The 15,614-nt window shown below is 36.2% G+C and overlaps 1 protein-coding gene across 1 annotated transcript in view; it reads right to left on the bottom strand.

Annotated features, from left to right (window-relative positions):
- The window catches only part of CDKL2 (cyclin dependent kinase like 2), a 35,521-nt gene that overhangs the window by 3,725 nt on the left and 16,182 nt on the right, over positions 1–15,614 (bottom strand). The window contains exons 6-12 of the mRNA XM_060012363.1: positions 15,282–15,421; positions 13,292–13,380; positions 11,320–11,455; positions 9,952–10,250; positions 9,257–9,350; positions 5,374–5,497; positions 5,038–5,144 (exon numbers count right to left, since the gene is read on the bottom strand). Coding sequence (XP_059868346.1) covers positions 5,038–5,144; positions 5,374–5,497; positions 9,257–9,350; positions 9,952–10,250; positions 11,320–11,455; positions 13,292–13,380; positions 15,282–15,421 — 989 coding nt within the window. The remainder of the gene's footprint in view (positions 1–5,037; positions 5,145–5,373; positions 5,498–9,256; positions 9,351–9,951; positions 10,251–11,319; positions 11,456–13,291; positions 13,381–15,281; positions 15,422–15,614) is intronic.

The raw sequence follows: 15,614 nt of genomic DNA, 5'->3' as shown, positions 1-15,614 counted from the left end.
GAACTAGAGAAGGGGACCCTCTAATTCTATGTATAAACCCACAGAAGTCTCCGTCCAGTTCCTGAGGTACGCATGCATGCATGGGATAGCTCCCAACAGCATAGCAATTGTCTAAATTCAATTTAGAGAAGTGAATGAGATTTTAATCACTTGTACAAGCCTCCAACTAAGCCCTGAACTACACAAGTGCAGGACAGACGCAAACTAGGATGACAAAGACTTAGAGAACTGAGATTTAAACCACCTCTCACAGAAGGTAAGGCAGAATTTACAGTGTAAACAAAACTTGGGTGACTGCTTACTAAAAGAAAAATTTCAACGTTCTCCTGAAGATTATAACAAGACCCAGAGACTATACAATACAACGTTTACAATATCCGAGATACAATTCAAAATTACTGGACATAAAAAGATCCAGGAAAGTGTGATTCATTCTCAAGGGAAAAGGCAGTCAAAAGATAAAGGCAATCCTGAGGTGGCCCAGATGCTGGAAATTTATACACACTTGAAATGAATGAAGGGACAGGAATTCTTAGTAGAGAAATAGAATTTCTAAAAAAGAACTAAGTGGATATTTTAGAACTAAAAAATACATTGTCTGAAATTTTAAAATTACTAGCAGAATGGAAGTGACAAAGTAGTCAAAGAACTTGAGGAAGGATCCATAGAAATTACTCAATCTGAAAAACAGAATGAAAAAAGATTGAAGAAAGTGAACAGTCTCAGGAACCTGTGAGAAAATACCCACCAAAAGGTCTAACATATATGTCATTCATTAGAACTTTAGAAGGAGAAGAGAAAGAAATTAGGCAGGAAAAAAATGTTTGAAGAAATAGTGACCAAAAACTTCCCAAATTTGGTAATAGAGATAAATTTACAGATTCAAGAAGCTTAGCAAACTCCAAAAGGATCCACTCAGAGAAAACTATGCCTAGACATATCATATTCAAACTAATAAACACAAAAGGTAAAGATTAGATCTTGAAAGCAGCTAGAGAAAAATGAAACATTACTTAAGGGTAACAATTCAAATACCTGAGAATTTCCCACCAGAAATCGTAGAGATCAGAAGACGAAGAAAGAATACCTTTATAGTCCTGAGAGAAAAAGAAATTTTTTAAACCTACCAACTCAAATTCTATATCCAGTGAAAATATATTTCAGGAAAGAAGGCAAAATAATGTCATTCCCAAATGAAAGAAAACTAAAAGAGTTTGTCATCATCAGACCTGCTCTGCAAGAAACACTAAAGGAGGTCTTTCAGATTGAAGGAAAATAACACTAGAAAATAAAACTGTAATCCTTAAGAACGAAGAAAAACAGAAACAGTAAGTAGTTAGGTAAACATAGAAAACTACTTTCTTCCCATAAAATACTTATGACTATTGAAAGCAAAAGGTATAACATAGTATAGTGAGGTTTTCAATGTATGTGAACAAAATACAAATGCAAACTGTAACATAAAGTTCAGGTGGGAGGAACGGAAATACATTTGCAAGGTTTCTACGTTTTACAAGTGGTACAATATTTACTCTAAGTAGACTATGAAAGATTAGTTATGTATACTGTAATCCCTAGAGAAGTCCCTAAAAAATAATGCAAAGAGGTATCTCCAAAAAGCCAATACTAACAATATTCAAATTCAAAAGAAGGCTGGAAAGGGAAAACAGAGGAACAAAGAACAACTAATGAAAAGACAGAGCTAGATCCAAACATATCAATAATCACATTAATGTTAATGGCCTAAATATTTAGTGGTAGGCAGGATTCTAAAGATATTCCACTAAGATTCCTGTCCCTGGCTAGTCAATCAAACTAATTTAGCTATTGCTGTGAAGGGACTTTGCACATGGAATTAATGCTATTAATCAGCTGACCCTAAGATAGGGAGATTATTCTGGTGGGCCCAAGAAATCACATGTGCCCTTAAAATGGGAAGAACGTCAGAAAGATGAGGCAGAAGGGGACGTAAGAGAGAGTCAAGGAGTAGGAAAGGTTCAACCACTGTTGCTGGCTTTGAGGATCATGGAATTAGGCCATGAGCCAAGGAATGTGAGTGGCCTCAAGAAGCTGAGAACGAGAACAACTCCCAGGAGCCAGCCAGCAGGGAAACAGGGACCTCAGTCCCACAACCACATGGAACTAGATGCTGCCAACAACGTGAATGAGCCTGGAAACGGATACCCGCGCGAGCCTCCAGAAAGAAATGCAGCCCTGCTGACATCTTGGTTTCAGCCCATGAGACTCTTAAGGAGAGCAGCAGCTGTGCCTGGACTTCTGACCTATGGAACCTATAATAAATGGAGATTGTTTTAAGTTGGTAGTAATTTGTTAGCAGAAATGGAAAACAAACAGACATTCCAATGACAAGAATCAGAATTGAGAGAATAGCTACAAAGGGAAGACCCTAATTTATATGCTGTTGGCGAAAGAAACACTTTAAATACAAAACCAGATAGGTTGAAAGTAAATGAAAGTAGAAAGATGTACTATGGAAACAAATAAGTGGAAGTAGGCTGGAGTGACTGCTTTAATCTCAGATAAAATTGACTTCAAGGCACAGAGCACCATGAGAGAAAGAGACATTTCATAATGATAAAAGGGAGAGTGTATCAGGAAGACAAAGCAAGTATAAATGTATATGTACCTAATAAGACAGATTTAAAATACATGAAGCAAAAATAGACAGATGTAAGAGAAAAATAGACAATTCCACAATCATAGTAAAAGATTTTGACAGCACTCTTTCAGGAACTGATGGAACTAAACAAAAAAATCATCAAGGATATAGAATGTCTAAACAACACTATCAACCTTAATTGGATTTCACATTTATAGAATACTATATCCAACAACTAAAGAATATACATTATTTTCAAAAGAACAAGGTTCATTCACCAAGATAGACCACGTGCTGGGCCACAAAACACATCTCAGTGAATCTAAAAACATCAAAATCATACAGAGTATATTCTCTGACCATATGGAATTAAATTACAAATTAATAATAAAATATCTAAGGAATGCCCAAATATCTAACTATTAAACAACACATTTCTAAATAATTACTGGGTTAAAGAAGAAATTACAAGGAAAAATGTTTTGATGTTTGAATGGAATGATAATGAAAATACAACATATCGAAATTTGTGGGATGAAGAAAACAGTGCTTAGAGGAAAAAATCTGAACCTACGTCTCTAAGTACATAAGACATGTAAGCATGTAGCGGGTGAGGGAGTGGAGACAGATTCCATGGATGAAGTAATATTTTACTCACAAAATCTATCTTACAGATTGTTCCAGAGGTACATAATAGAGTTTCATAAATGTGAAAATGTTTGTGTTATGTACAGAAACAAAATGTAGTTTAGTGCATAGATGAATACCATGAAGTAAGACTGCAAGGCAGGTCACAGCCTCTGCCAGCAGGCCTTTTGCTTTCAGTCTCCTGTTCTCTTTCCACTCAGATTTTCCAGACGTAAGCTCATGTTACTTTGGTGTTAATTTGTGTTTTTCACTACACCTACTTTCTTCTTTATTTTAAATGCAAATGGAAATTTAACAAATAAACTGAGAGTAAAAATGCAGAACCAGTGTATAAATATAAAAGGATTAGTTCCGAACGAGAAATAAAAATATTGAAGAAGTGGGAAGGCAGCCAAAGCCTTTCTTCCATTGCATGAAACTAGATTGAGCTATGTCAACCCTGAAAAGTGATTTGAACAATAGTGTGCTCACAAAGAGCAAGTGGAAAATCCTGCAGCTTTAAAATCCATATTTAAGTTTAGAAGTATACGGGCATTTCCTGAGACTCTGTAGTCCCTCAATGTAAAATCAGTGGCAGTGATTCATCTTCACACAACAGGAATTTGTTTAGCTTTGACGATGTTGCTCCCGAAATTGCTGGCAAGAGATAAGGCAAAAGCAGCAGCGGTCTGTAAACGTTTTTTTCAGAATCACTGGGTAACTGCCTCTGCAATTTGTTATCCTCAACAATATCATTCCCCTTGTTTGCAGAGCTCTACAAAATAATTTAAAGAGTAACAGTAGAAAAAAGCATGGGCATAGAGAAGGAGGCTACCTACAGGGGCTGTCTATGAAATGGAAATCCTTAAACAATGAGGATGGAGAATTCCAAAACAAAAGTTGCCTAGCATCAAGCAAAGGTGAAAATCTGTTTGAAGAAGTAAAGGGAAAGTTCAATGGTTCATATCCCAAGTTTGTAGTTAGTTATGGATGGCTCAGGAGATTAAAAAGTTGGCCAGTTTTCTTAGTGATATGACTGTTGTTGATATAAAAGTAGCAGAAATATAAATATTCTGAAGAGATAAGAGGAATTATAGCAAAAGACTATATGGAATAGAAAATCTTTAGCATGGATGGAATGGATTGCCCCGGGGAAAAGTGTCAAATGGAGAATACATTTTAAGATAATAAAAACTATTCCAGGGCTTCCCTGGTGGCGCAGTGGTTGAGAGTCTGCCTGCCGATGCAGGGGACACGGGTTCGTGCCCCAGTCTGGGAAGATCCCACATGCCGCGGAGCGGCTGGGCCCGTGAGCCATGGCCGCTGAGCCTGAGCGTCCGGAGCCTGTGCTCCACAGCGGGAGAGGCCACAACAGTGAGAGACCCGCGTACCACAAAAAAAAAAAAAAACAAAAAACTATTCCAAAAAGAGTTTCACTCTTTGAAAGGTAACAACTTTGGTATTAATGCAGTGAAATATCATTAACTACCATAAAGCCTATAGTTATATCAAAGCCATAGCTAGGCTACGCACATGCATGCACACACACACACAAGTTTTTAATCTATGAAAAACTGATCACTGTAAACTGGGAAATGTTCATGTAAATATATATGTAATAAGGGTACTTAATGCAATGAACCATAAAACAAAATTTAACAAGCAAACTTTTTATAGATCCCACTAATAAACCTGCCCAATTCTTAAGAGCAAACTCTCCATAGGACACTTTAAGAGGAAATATGAGAGAGACCCGAGTTCCATGCGTCCTACAGAGAGTATTTCTATACCTGATGTAATGCAGTATTGAAGGTGTGCAAGTCAATAGCGACCAGAGAAGGAATTCGAGATTCTGAAAGATTTTTGTTCTCCTTCTTTATTAGCCTGGAATTTCGAGCTAGATAAAGATAACCATAAACACAGTGAGAAAATCAGACGTTTTTGTTAGTTCTTCACATTCAGTATCTGTACCTTGGTATGTACTTATTGTACATAAGTCTGTACATTTTCACATACTTAAATATGTAAAGTTACTATAAATTTTTAATATTCTATTAGTTTACTTAACATACATTTTAAATAATGTAAACAAAAGGGCTGAAAAAGTAAAAGCGTTACAAACATACCGATGCCTTCCAAGGCTTTTAGTTCAGGGAGATGATTATAGTTTAGTTCAGGCAAACGGACATCTCTCTTTGAGTATTCCCTTCTTTTCTTATCTGCCTGAAGTAGACTCTTTTCACTAGCAACCTAATATCATCAGAATGGTTAACACAAATGAATTAGCCTCCAGGTAAGCTTGCCCCCTTTCATAACTACTATGTTCATATCCTAAAATTTATAAAATTGAAAAGCTAGAATAATACAAAATTTGAAGAACACTAATAACATACAAAACAATTTCATCCAGTTCTTTCAAACCTCTTCCTCTTTAAATCTATTAAAATTACTAACAAGCAGATTGGTTGGTTGCTATGAGTTTCTCCTTCTCCCCCCACCAAACTTCAGTGTAAGTCCTGGCAAGCAGTACGAGGTTAAAAGATGGGCATCAGTGTCCTGGTCTTTCAGGCCAGCAAGGTCAGGTCTTATGACACTTGCTGGGCTTTTTAGCATAGTTGCTGTTGCCACATGAATTTTGAATAGTTCATCTTGTCATGTATATCACATCTCCTAGCACATTTTTCGCTTTCCCAATAATAATCTTGTGACTCATTCTCTTACATCTGTCCTTGTCTTACTCCTCACTGTTAGCAAATATCATTTTCCTAGAAATACAGTTTATTAAGTATAAAATTATAACTTCAATCATATTCCTAATCTTTCTAAGCACTATTACTTCATATTTGATAAAGTCTGGAAAAATAGTAAAGAGAAGAACAGCACAGCAGCACTTCGCTTTTGCACCTTTATGACTTTGACAAGTTCCCAATCTGTTTCATTTGAGAATCACAGAAACTCTACATTCTTTTCCACATTTTCAAAACAGATGATACATAGAGAGATTATATGATTTACTAAAAGGAAACAAACCACATATAGATAATGAAATCCTATGTATGTCCATGTATATCCACATATATGTATGTATACTGAAATATACACACAAAGAGTATAATGACAGTGTCAAGCCACTGAGATTCCAGATACCTCGAGTTTAATATTCTGTGAATTATGCTACTCTGCCTCTCAGAAAGTCTTCAAAAGTCCTGTAGTGAGCTTTTTGAGTGTCTTTCTTTTGGCTGTTTCTATTTGCTCTCTCTTTTTTTAAAAAAAATAAATTTATTTATTTATTTATTTATGGCTGCGTTGGGCCTTCATTGCTGCACATGGGCTTGCTCTAGTTGCAGAGAGTGGATGCTACTCTTTGTTGCAGTGCGTGGGCTTCTCATTGCAGTGGCTTCTCTTGATGCAGAGCACGGGCTCTAGGCAAGCGGGCTTCAGCAGTTGTGGCACACGGACTCAGCAGTTGTGGCTCATGGGCTGTAGAGCACAGGCTCAGTAGTGTGGCACAAGGGCTTAGTTACTCCGTGGCATGTGGGATCTTCCTGGACCAGGGCTCGAACCCATTACCCCTAAATTGGCAGGTGGATTCTCAACCACCGTGCCACCAGGGAAGCCCCCTCTATTTTCTCTTTTAATAGAATGAGTGCTAAGGCTCAAGGTTCAAATCACCTGTAAAATAAAATAATTAGTTAAAAAAAAACTATCTGCAAGTATAAAACAATAAAATAATGAGTCCAAACTACTAGATTTATATACTCAAAAAGTAACACATGGACTTCCCTGGTGGTGCAGTGGTTAAGAATCTGCCTGCCAATGCAGGGGACACGGGTTCGAGCCCTGGTCCGGGAAGATCCCACATGCTGCGGAGCAACTAAGCCTGTGCGCCACAGCTACTGATCCTATTCTAGAGCCCGCAGGCCACAACTACTGAAGCCCGTGCACCTAGAGCCCGTGCTCCGCAACAAGAGAAGCCACCGTGATGAGAAGCCCACACATAGCAATGAAGACCCAACGCAGCCAAAAATAAATAAATTTACCAAAAAAAAAAAAGCGACACATAAAATACATAAGAGATGTTTATAATAATATATGTATTCACATCTCAGAATCAGGGCATAAAGCATGGGAGAAGGCTATTGATGTTCAACCTAGCAGCTGAAGAAAGTTTAGCCTTAGTTCTGCCTCGGTTAATTTTCATTAAGAAAAGACTCCAGTGGGTCTTCTCCCTACTAATCTTTACCTCCTTTCTTGATTGCCTATTCCAAAGAAGGATAAACAGAAATGAGATCTAAGAATATCAACCAGCATTGATAATGCAATGCCTGAAAGAAGGCTAATATCAATTCCAGCAAAATGGTATTGAGCCAGCTACTTTGAAAAGACTTGCTGATCAAAATAATCTTCCAGAGCAGACCAGGAAGGTAAAACACAAAAATATCCACAAATAAATGAGTAGGATATATCAAAAAGGAAAGTATTATGGGTACCGAAATTATAGGCTAAGAATAGTTAAAAGAAAAACAATTGCAATCATGAGAGAGATGAAAAGAAGGCTATATTTTTCAGCTCTGAGGATAATGGGAGAGGTAGAGAAGGGAAATTCGTGAGAAAAATACTCTTTGGGGAATACACCCATACCTCCCCTTCCCTGGCAGAAAAATCTATTCACCACACTTCTTAAGCAGCTTCAATGCGTTAGACACTGTTCTAGGTGTGGGGCAGAGCAGTGAGGAAAACAAACAAACCACAAATCCTTCCTTGGAAGTTTACATTCGGGGTAGTGGGCAGGGGGAGGGAGAGACAGACCATATATAAATAAGAGAATAGAGGATGTCAGGTAAGGCAATGGAAGAAAAACAATTAAGCAAGGGGAGGGGAGAGAATAATAGACAAAATGAGTTAAAATATTTGGGAAGACCTCACAATAAGGTTTCATGTAAGCCAAGGAGGAGAAAAAGCAAATTCTTTGGATTATCTGGGGAAAGAATGTTCTAAAACAGAGGAAATAGCAAGTACAAAAACCCATATGTGGGAGTATATCTTGCCATGTTCCAGGAATAACAAGGCAGTCAATGTGGTTGGAATGGAGTGATCAAAAATGAGAGTAGCCAGGGGTGGGATAGAGGGATGAGGGAGCGAGTCACTCAGGGACTAACAGGCCCTAAAAGCACTTTGGTCTTTACTCAGAGATGAGAAGCCAATGGAGGGTTTTGAGTGGAAGAACAATGACGATTCAACTTAACTTTAAAAAGAAGTATTCTGGCAGCTGTGTTCAGCGTAATAACGCTCCTCTGAACCTTCAGAAGACCTCTGAATCTTGACATGCTTCTACTACTGCAATCTGACACTGTTTTAATGTGTTGATTCTCTACTAAACCACGAGATTCCTGAAGAGAAAGACTGACATTCTTCTTCAGTGACTTAAACATAATAGATAGTCAATATTTATTAAATGAATAAATAGACTATTTCCACCAGAAACCTGGTGTGGGTGAGATAAGACAACTTATCTTCTCATCTGCTCTAAAAAAGAACTGATCACCAAGCATTAGGTTAAGAAACTTTACCATTACTGAAAAAATTAAAACAGATATCATTTTAATAATAACATCTTTTTTTATTGAAGTATAGTTGATTTACAATATTGGGTTAATTTCTTCTGTACAGCAAGGTGATTCAGTTATACGTATATATATCTTTTTTATATTCTTTTCCATTATCTCAGGATATTGAATATAGTTCCCTGTGCTACACAGTAGGATCTTGTTGTTTATCCATTCTATATAACAATAACATCTTATATTTAAATTTCCAGACTTATGAAACTTAAAGTTGTCTCTCACATTTATGATTTTGACACGCTGGGATGATATATACATCATTAAGTTTCCACTTTATGATACGTCTTTCAATAAAACTCTCAGTTCTTCACTATCATATTTACTATTAATAGAAGTCTAGAAATGACTAATGTTTGCTCTTCTGCCTCTGAAACAGTTCACTTACCGATGTGGTCACATTAATATTATAAACTCCTGCTGGAGAATGTTTATTTGGTTTAGCAAATGGAATACAATACTTCTTGGTTTTCTCATCCACTCTGTAACAAAAGTCACAAAAAAATTTGCGTTAGACCCAGCAGTAATTATTTTTTTCAAGCACAAAATCAAAAGACCCAACATCAAGTGACATGCAGTTTAATCAGAATTTAATGCCTACTCTTAAAAACATACAATGCTCACAGATCTGGTGAAACATTCTGTCCTTTACCACTACCTTCATGCCTCCCACTCAGCCTTCAATGCCAATAAATTACCTTCCTTTCTGCGAAATTCCCAACAGGAGCTCCTTTGTACTATTACATGCCCACAGCCATGCCATGAAGCAGCAGACGCTCAAAACCAATTATCTCTTTTATAATGACAAACTCCTTTTGTGTTATTAGACTAAATAGCTATAGATTCCTTCACCTTAAATAATACAACCTTATTTTCTTAGGACTCAGGTAAATTTTTTGATCAAATGCTAATCATTTTTATCACATTAGCCAAGAAGTCTTTTGAAACAGTAACCTGACAAAAGTGAATAGGATTCAGAAACCTGAGAGTAATACTACATGTGGCTGAATTGATAAATATTTGCAATTTGTAAAGATGTCCTTTCCTTAAACAACATTTTGTTCTTATTTTCCTAGTTCATACCTGTAACTCTGAACTCCTGAGATAGTTCCCATTCCAGAATTAACAGTGGGAGCCACCCCAGAAAGGTTGTACGTAAGTGGAGGAATTGCCATGCCTGGATTTCTTGTGTGGCCCACGCTGCCATTGCTGCCATCTCGGAGGCTTGTTGAAGGCACTGTTTTGATGTGGCTCATCCCATTGTCATTCAGACAGCTGGCATTTGAAGCTCGACTGACTTTTTCAACTTTTTCTCCGTCCATTTTTGATCCTTTTATTTTAAATGCTTTAGAATCCTTAATTTTGGGATCAGCATTTGTATCCTGTTACAAAAATGTTAATAACATTAATGATCTGAGGAGAATGAAAAATCACCTTTTCCTGTAAAGTACTTTATCAACGAAAGCAGAATTCCAGAGATATCACCTTTTAAAAAAAAATTTTTGGGCTGCACTGCGCAGCATGTCAGATCTTAGTTCCCTGACCAGAGATCAAACCAGGGCCCCCTGTATTGGAAGTCGTAACCACTGGACCGCCAGAAAAGCCTGAGATATCACCTTCTTGTGCTCCAGTTTTTCTTATTCTACCTATGGAATTATAATTAAACCCGAGATTCTCAGTCAGACATCTATTTCAAATGAAAATGAAACTCACACTAGCTCTGAGATATATATATATATATATATATATATATATATGTATGTATATATGTGTATATATATATATCAGATTTAATGATATACACACATATCACATTTATATTTCAGTGGAAAACAATGGAAGAGGACTCAAACATGCTCGCTTTTGTTCTCATATAGTTAGAGTCAGGGAACACAGAATTGAGGACTCATTCTTCTTTGGGTTCACTTGAGAAATGGGAGTGGGTTGGTGGTAGATTTGAATTATCTTACCAAGAACAGATTCTGGATAAATTACCAAGAAAAGTAAACTTTAAATAAATTTTAAATAAATTTATTTAAACTTTAAATAAATCTCAATTTTTAAATGCTCTACTTTATATAAAATTCTAAAAATTACATTTTTCTTTCCTATCATTTAAGGCAAAAAAATGGTGTGTGCATGTGTTTGTGCCCATGTGTTTGCATGCGGGTGTGCACACATGTGTCTAAATGCTCTTGGATGAGAGTGATTTCCTGACAAGCCCTATTGCACAGACTGGCACACAGTAGGCATTCAGTACATGATATGCTAAGATTTTTTTTAAACAGGTAATGTCTACAGAAAAGATACATTTTTACAAGTAAGCTAAAAGTTAACTTCTTAGCCACTCAGGAAACTTTTAAGATCTTCATTATTCCCTGCCCCCCACCCCCCAAATTTAAGGATATATTAAATTTAAAATTTAATACACATTAAAACATGGAAATTTACCTGTACCACAAGTGTTTTTCTCTCTTCACCCAAGGAATCATCTTTTTCCTTTTCCTTCTTTCTGTTTTGGGGTTTTTTAGATAAAGAAATGTTTCTGGCATCTTTCTGTACTTTTAACTGCAGTTCCTGAGAAAACCTACATAAAAATTACATGTGTCAATAAAATAAGATTGTATGAGACAGATAAATCTAGAAAAAAATGGTTTTCGAGATATTTATTTTTAAAAATTGAGTATTAAACTCAACTGTGTTATTCAAAACAAGAAATGAGGTAGTCTGCAGAACTGGGAATCCCTGAGAACATTTCAGGAGGTTCACGAGGTCAAAGCTCTTATCTTATTACGAAGGCGACTTCTTTTTCACCATGTTGACATTTGCACGGATGGTATAAAAAGCAGTGGGGGGTAAAATTGCAGGTGGCTTACCAAGAATTGCAGCAGTGGCACCAAACTTTACTAGCAGTTATTGTATCCTTCCTAGCCACGCATTCTCAGGTTAAAAGGGGTGGGGGGCAGTTTTGTTTAAGAATGTCCCTGATGGAGCAGTAAAACATATATATATTTATTTAATTAAATCTAAACCCCTGAACATATCTTTTTCCACATTCTGTGTGACAAAATAGGAATATGCGTAAAGTACCTCTGCTACAAATCAAAGTGCAATGGTTGTCTGAAGAAAAGCACTTGTGTAACTGGTTGAGATACAAGCTAAACTAGCCACTTTTTTCATGGAAAAACATTATTACTTGAAAGACTGACAGAAAAAAAATTATTATTATTATTATTCAGACTTGTGGTATTCAGCAGATATTTTCTTTTAAAAAAATGAACGGAGATTGTTATTTCAAGGAAAACAACTGATAATATTTGCATCAATGATAAAATTCAAATTTTTATGCAAAATTAGAATTCTGTTCAACTTGTCTCCACTACCATGAACTTAGCAGATTCCTAATACTACAGACTTTTCTGATGAGAGAGAATATGACTTTTTGATATTGTATAATGAAATATCAACATTCTAAAGCTCTGCATAACTTAGCAAAACAATATTTTCCAAATGACTAATGCATCATGCTACAAAAGCACACATGGGTAAAAGGTCAATTCAAAGTGCAAGTTAGACAAGTGGATTTTAATGTAATGGGATAAGAAGTTCATTGGTATGGTTTCAGATTCCACAATGCAAGCAACGTTAAAGAAACTACCACTGTCAGTTTTGGTATAGAATCAAAGAAGAATACCCACAGTAATCTAAAAGGGCTATTAAAATACTCTTCCATTTTCCAATTACATATTTGTATGAGGCCCGAGTTTCTCCACTTATTTCAACCAAAACAACATATCACAAGTAATCGAATGCAGAAGCAAATATGAGAACCCAGCTATCTTCTATTCAGCTAGATAGTAAACAGATTTGCAAAAATATAAAGCAATGTCATTGCCACTCATCTCACTACTTTCTGTTTTGTCAGCTGCTCTGATGCCAGCAGCTGGAACAGCACAGGAGACCATGCCAGCCGATCTGGCACCTACAGGTTTGGCACATCAAGGTCTCCAGCACATCAGCAGTGTCAGCAGTGTCATAGGACTGGGTGTGGTATGAGTTCAGCAGCAACACGAGATGGCACCATTGCAAATGCATCAGCACCCAAGATGATGGCATCACACAGCTGGTAGCAACACAGAAATCAGTGACCTGAGTGGTAGATGTCACCAGGGGGAGACAGAAAGAAAGCATGAAGGGACTGCTTCGTGAAAACCAAGAGCCCTAATTTACTGAATGCAGGGGACCACTCTTAGGAATACACTATTGCTAAGGGTGAATGGAGGTAGGGTGGTAAATATTTGAGCTCCTGTAATAGTAGGTGGGTAGAGTAATAAGAGAAATACTGTTTGTTACAGTTATGTACTGTTACGGGGGCCTTACTTTAACTCTAGGTTGGTATGACCTAGAAAACACAGTACTATACCTCTCAGCAAATCCATCCATATGAAAGAAATCATGGTGCAGGAGCTCAGCACAGAAGGGCCTTTTGTCTGGGTCAATATGCAAGCATTTCTGGGAAACCAAGGAATACATACAGTTCATATCAAAGAAAAACTGCCTACGTTTACATTTCTAAATATAGAAAATTCCTTTTCACAGTCAATGAATTTTAAACATCTATAATAAATGATAAATAATAAAGCACAAATCTAGACAATGACTACCAATGGTTACTAATATCACAAAAAGAAAGAACACCAGACATTCAGTGTCTCTGGACAGAAATATACAAACTTCTTATGAAGTAGTCTTGCCAAAAAATCAACCTGATTCTGATCGAGCTCTAGCTCTGCTGTGAGTTTATACAAAATACAGGACACCAGGGAACATATTAAACTACACTATGTGGGAAATTCTAAGGGACAACCAACCTATTTTCTTTAACAGATAAATGGCAAGGTTTAAACAAAAAACAAAGAGATGAAGAAGAGCTTGTAAATTAGGAATCTTAAAAGACATATCAAGCAATTGCGAACTCTAGTCTTCATGTGGATCCTAATTCAAACTATAAAAAGAAATTATGAGAAAATTAATGAAATTTTGAGCACTGATTAGATATTTTACGATACTAAAGAATTTTTGTGAATTTTTAAAATTTAAAGTACTTACAGAATGGAAGGGAAAGAACCTACTCTGTGCTTATTACTGTGCTAGATACTTGACATAGATGATTTGATTTTATCTATGTTCTTTCATTTTATTATAGATTTTATTATATCTTGTTCTGATTCACTGGAACCACTCACTGCCAGTAAGAATAGAAGGGACTTATCAATAAGTAGCTTTAAATGAACAAGAAAAGTCTACAAATAATTAAGGCATTTATAAGTGAAATAATATAATATCTGGAATTTGCTTCAAAATACTCCCCCAAAAAAAGTTGCTGAGTGTGTGGACAGGATAGATGAAACATTTTCCAAATATTGTTAATTGTTGTAGCTAATGACTAGCTCGTGAGGGTTCACTACACCACTGCTTTTTCTACTTTCTTTTCTATGTTTGAGATTTCTTATAATAAAATATTTTAAAAGTTATATGATTCTACCATAAGGGATATAAGTTGGACAATATTGTTTTACCTTATTCCCTTTAAATCTCTTCACAGACAGATCATAAAGCTTGTCTCAATGAAAAATATTTGTATCTGTTAGACTATGTAAAAAAATAACAATGTATTATTCTAAGAACTTGTTATAATTAGTTATAAGCTTACTAAGCTTTTTTAAAATGAGTTGTTTAAAGAAGTAAAAAAAGTAAAAAATATCTTGGGTAAATGTTATGTGACCCTGCTCTTTTAGAGATACTCAGTTTATCAACACTTTTGGACAATCCTAACTAATAAGAAATTTTTGAGCGAATAATTCCAAAAGGTCCACTTTTAGAGACAATTTGATCCAGTGAGAACCTCCCTAAAGTCTTCCTCAATCAAATACAAGGCAAAGGTGATGATCATTTAAAAATTAGCTTCAGTGAATCTAGTGGTTAAGCAAAAGCCCCTTTTTAACAATACACTACAGGCCATGATCCTATGCCTTAGACTTTAATATTTTCCTGCTTCTCTACCCTTCTTTTTATTTTCTTACCCTATTTTTCTTCTCTTTTCCACTTACACAAGGCTTGCATTTTAAATGTTAAACATTAAAAACATGTCATTATGAGAATGTTTTCACACTTAAGACTTGCCAGATAATATGAAATGGTTTCTTAAAACAAGCAAAAATTTCAGGTCTTTATCTCTGAAGTCCCTCCATCCCCATGCCCACCAAATATAACTCTTAAAATGTACAAAAATTTAAACCATCAGAGGAAACTGTTGTCCTAAAAGATCAACCGGACAAGAAAAAACTAACAGAAAATCAAATCTCCATAATGTAAATTCCCTGTCAGAAAGTGCAAAGAAAAAGTACGATTACCTTTGCTAAATCTATCACAACTTCAGGGAGCCTGGGATAGCGTCTTTCAAGAGGAACCGTTTCTTTGATTTCAGGCAACCTTACTCCAGCAAACACAGGATTTTTATAAAACAGCTCCTGATGTCTTGGAATGAGATTACCTGGCAGTGAGAACGGCATATATCTCTGTCATTACGCATCATGGGACAGGTGGTGTGGAGTAGAGATGAGTGTAACACAGCTTGTAGAGCGCGGACTCTCTCCGCATGCAAAAACAACCGAACACACAGTGTTATTGTGGTGGCGCCTGGCAGTCTTTAGGTGGCTTTGACATAAGTCAACGCAAAAGAAATT

Source organism: Delphinus delphis, chromosome 5 (assembly GCF_949987515.2).
Source record: "Delphinus delphis chromosome 5, mDelDel1.2, whole genome shotgun sequence".
NCBI lineage: Eukaryota > Metazoa > Chordata > Mammalia > Artiodactyla > Delphinidae > Delphinus > Delphinus delphis.
The sequence above is the reverse complement of the archived record's forward strand: the minus strand, read 5'-3'. Positions and strand labels throughout refer to the sequence as shown.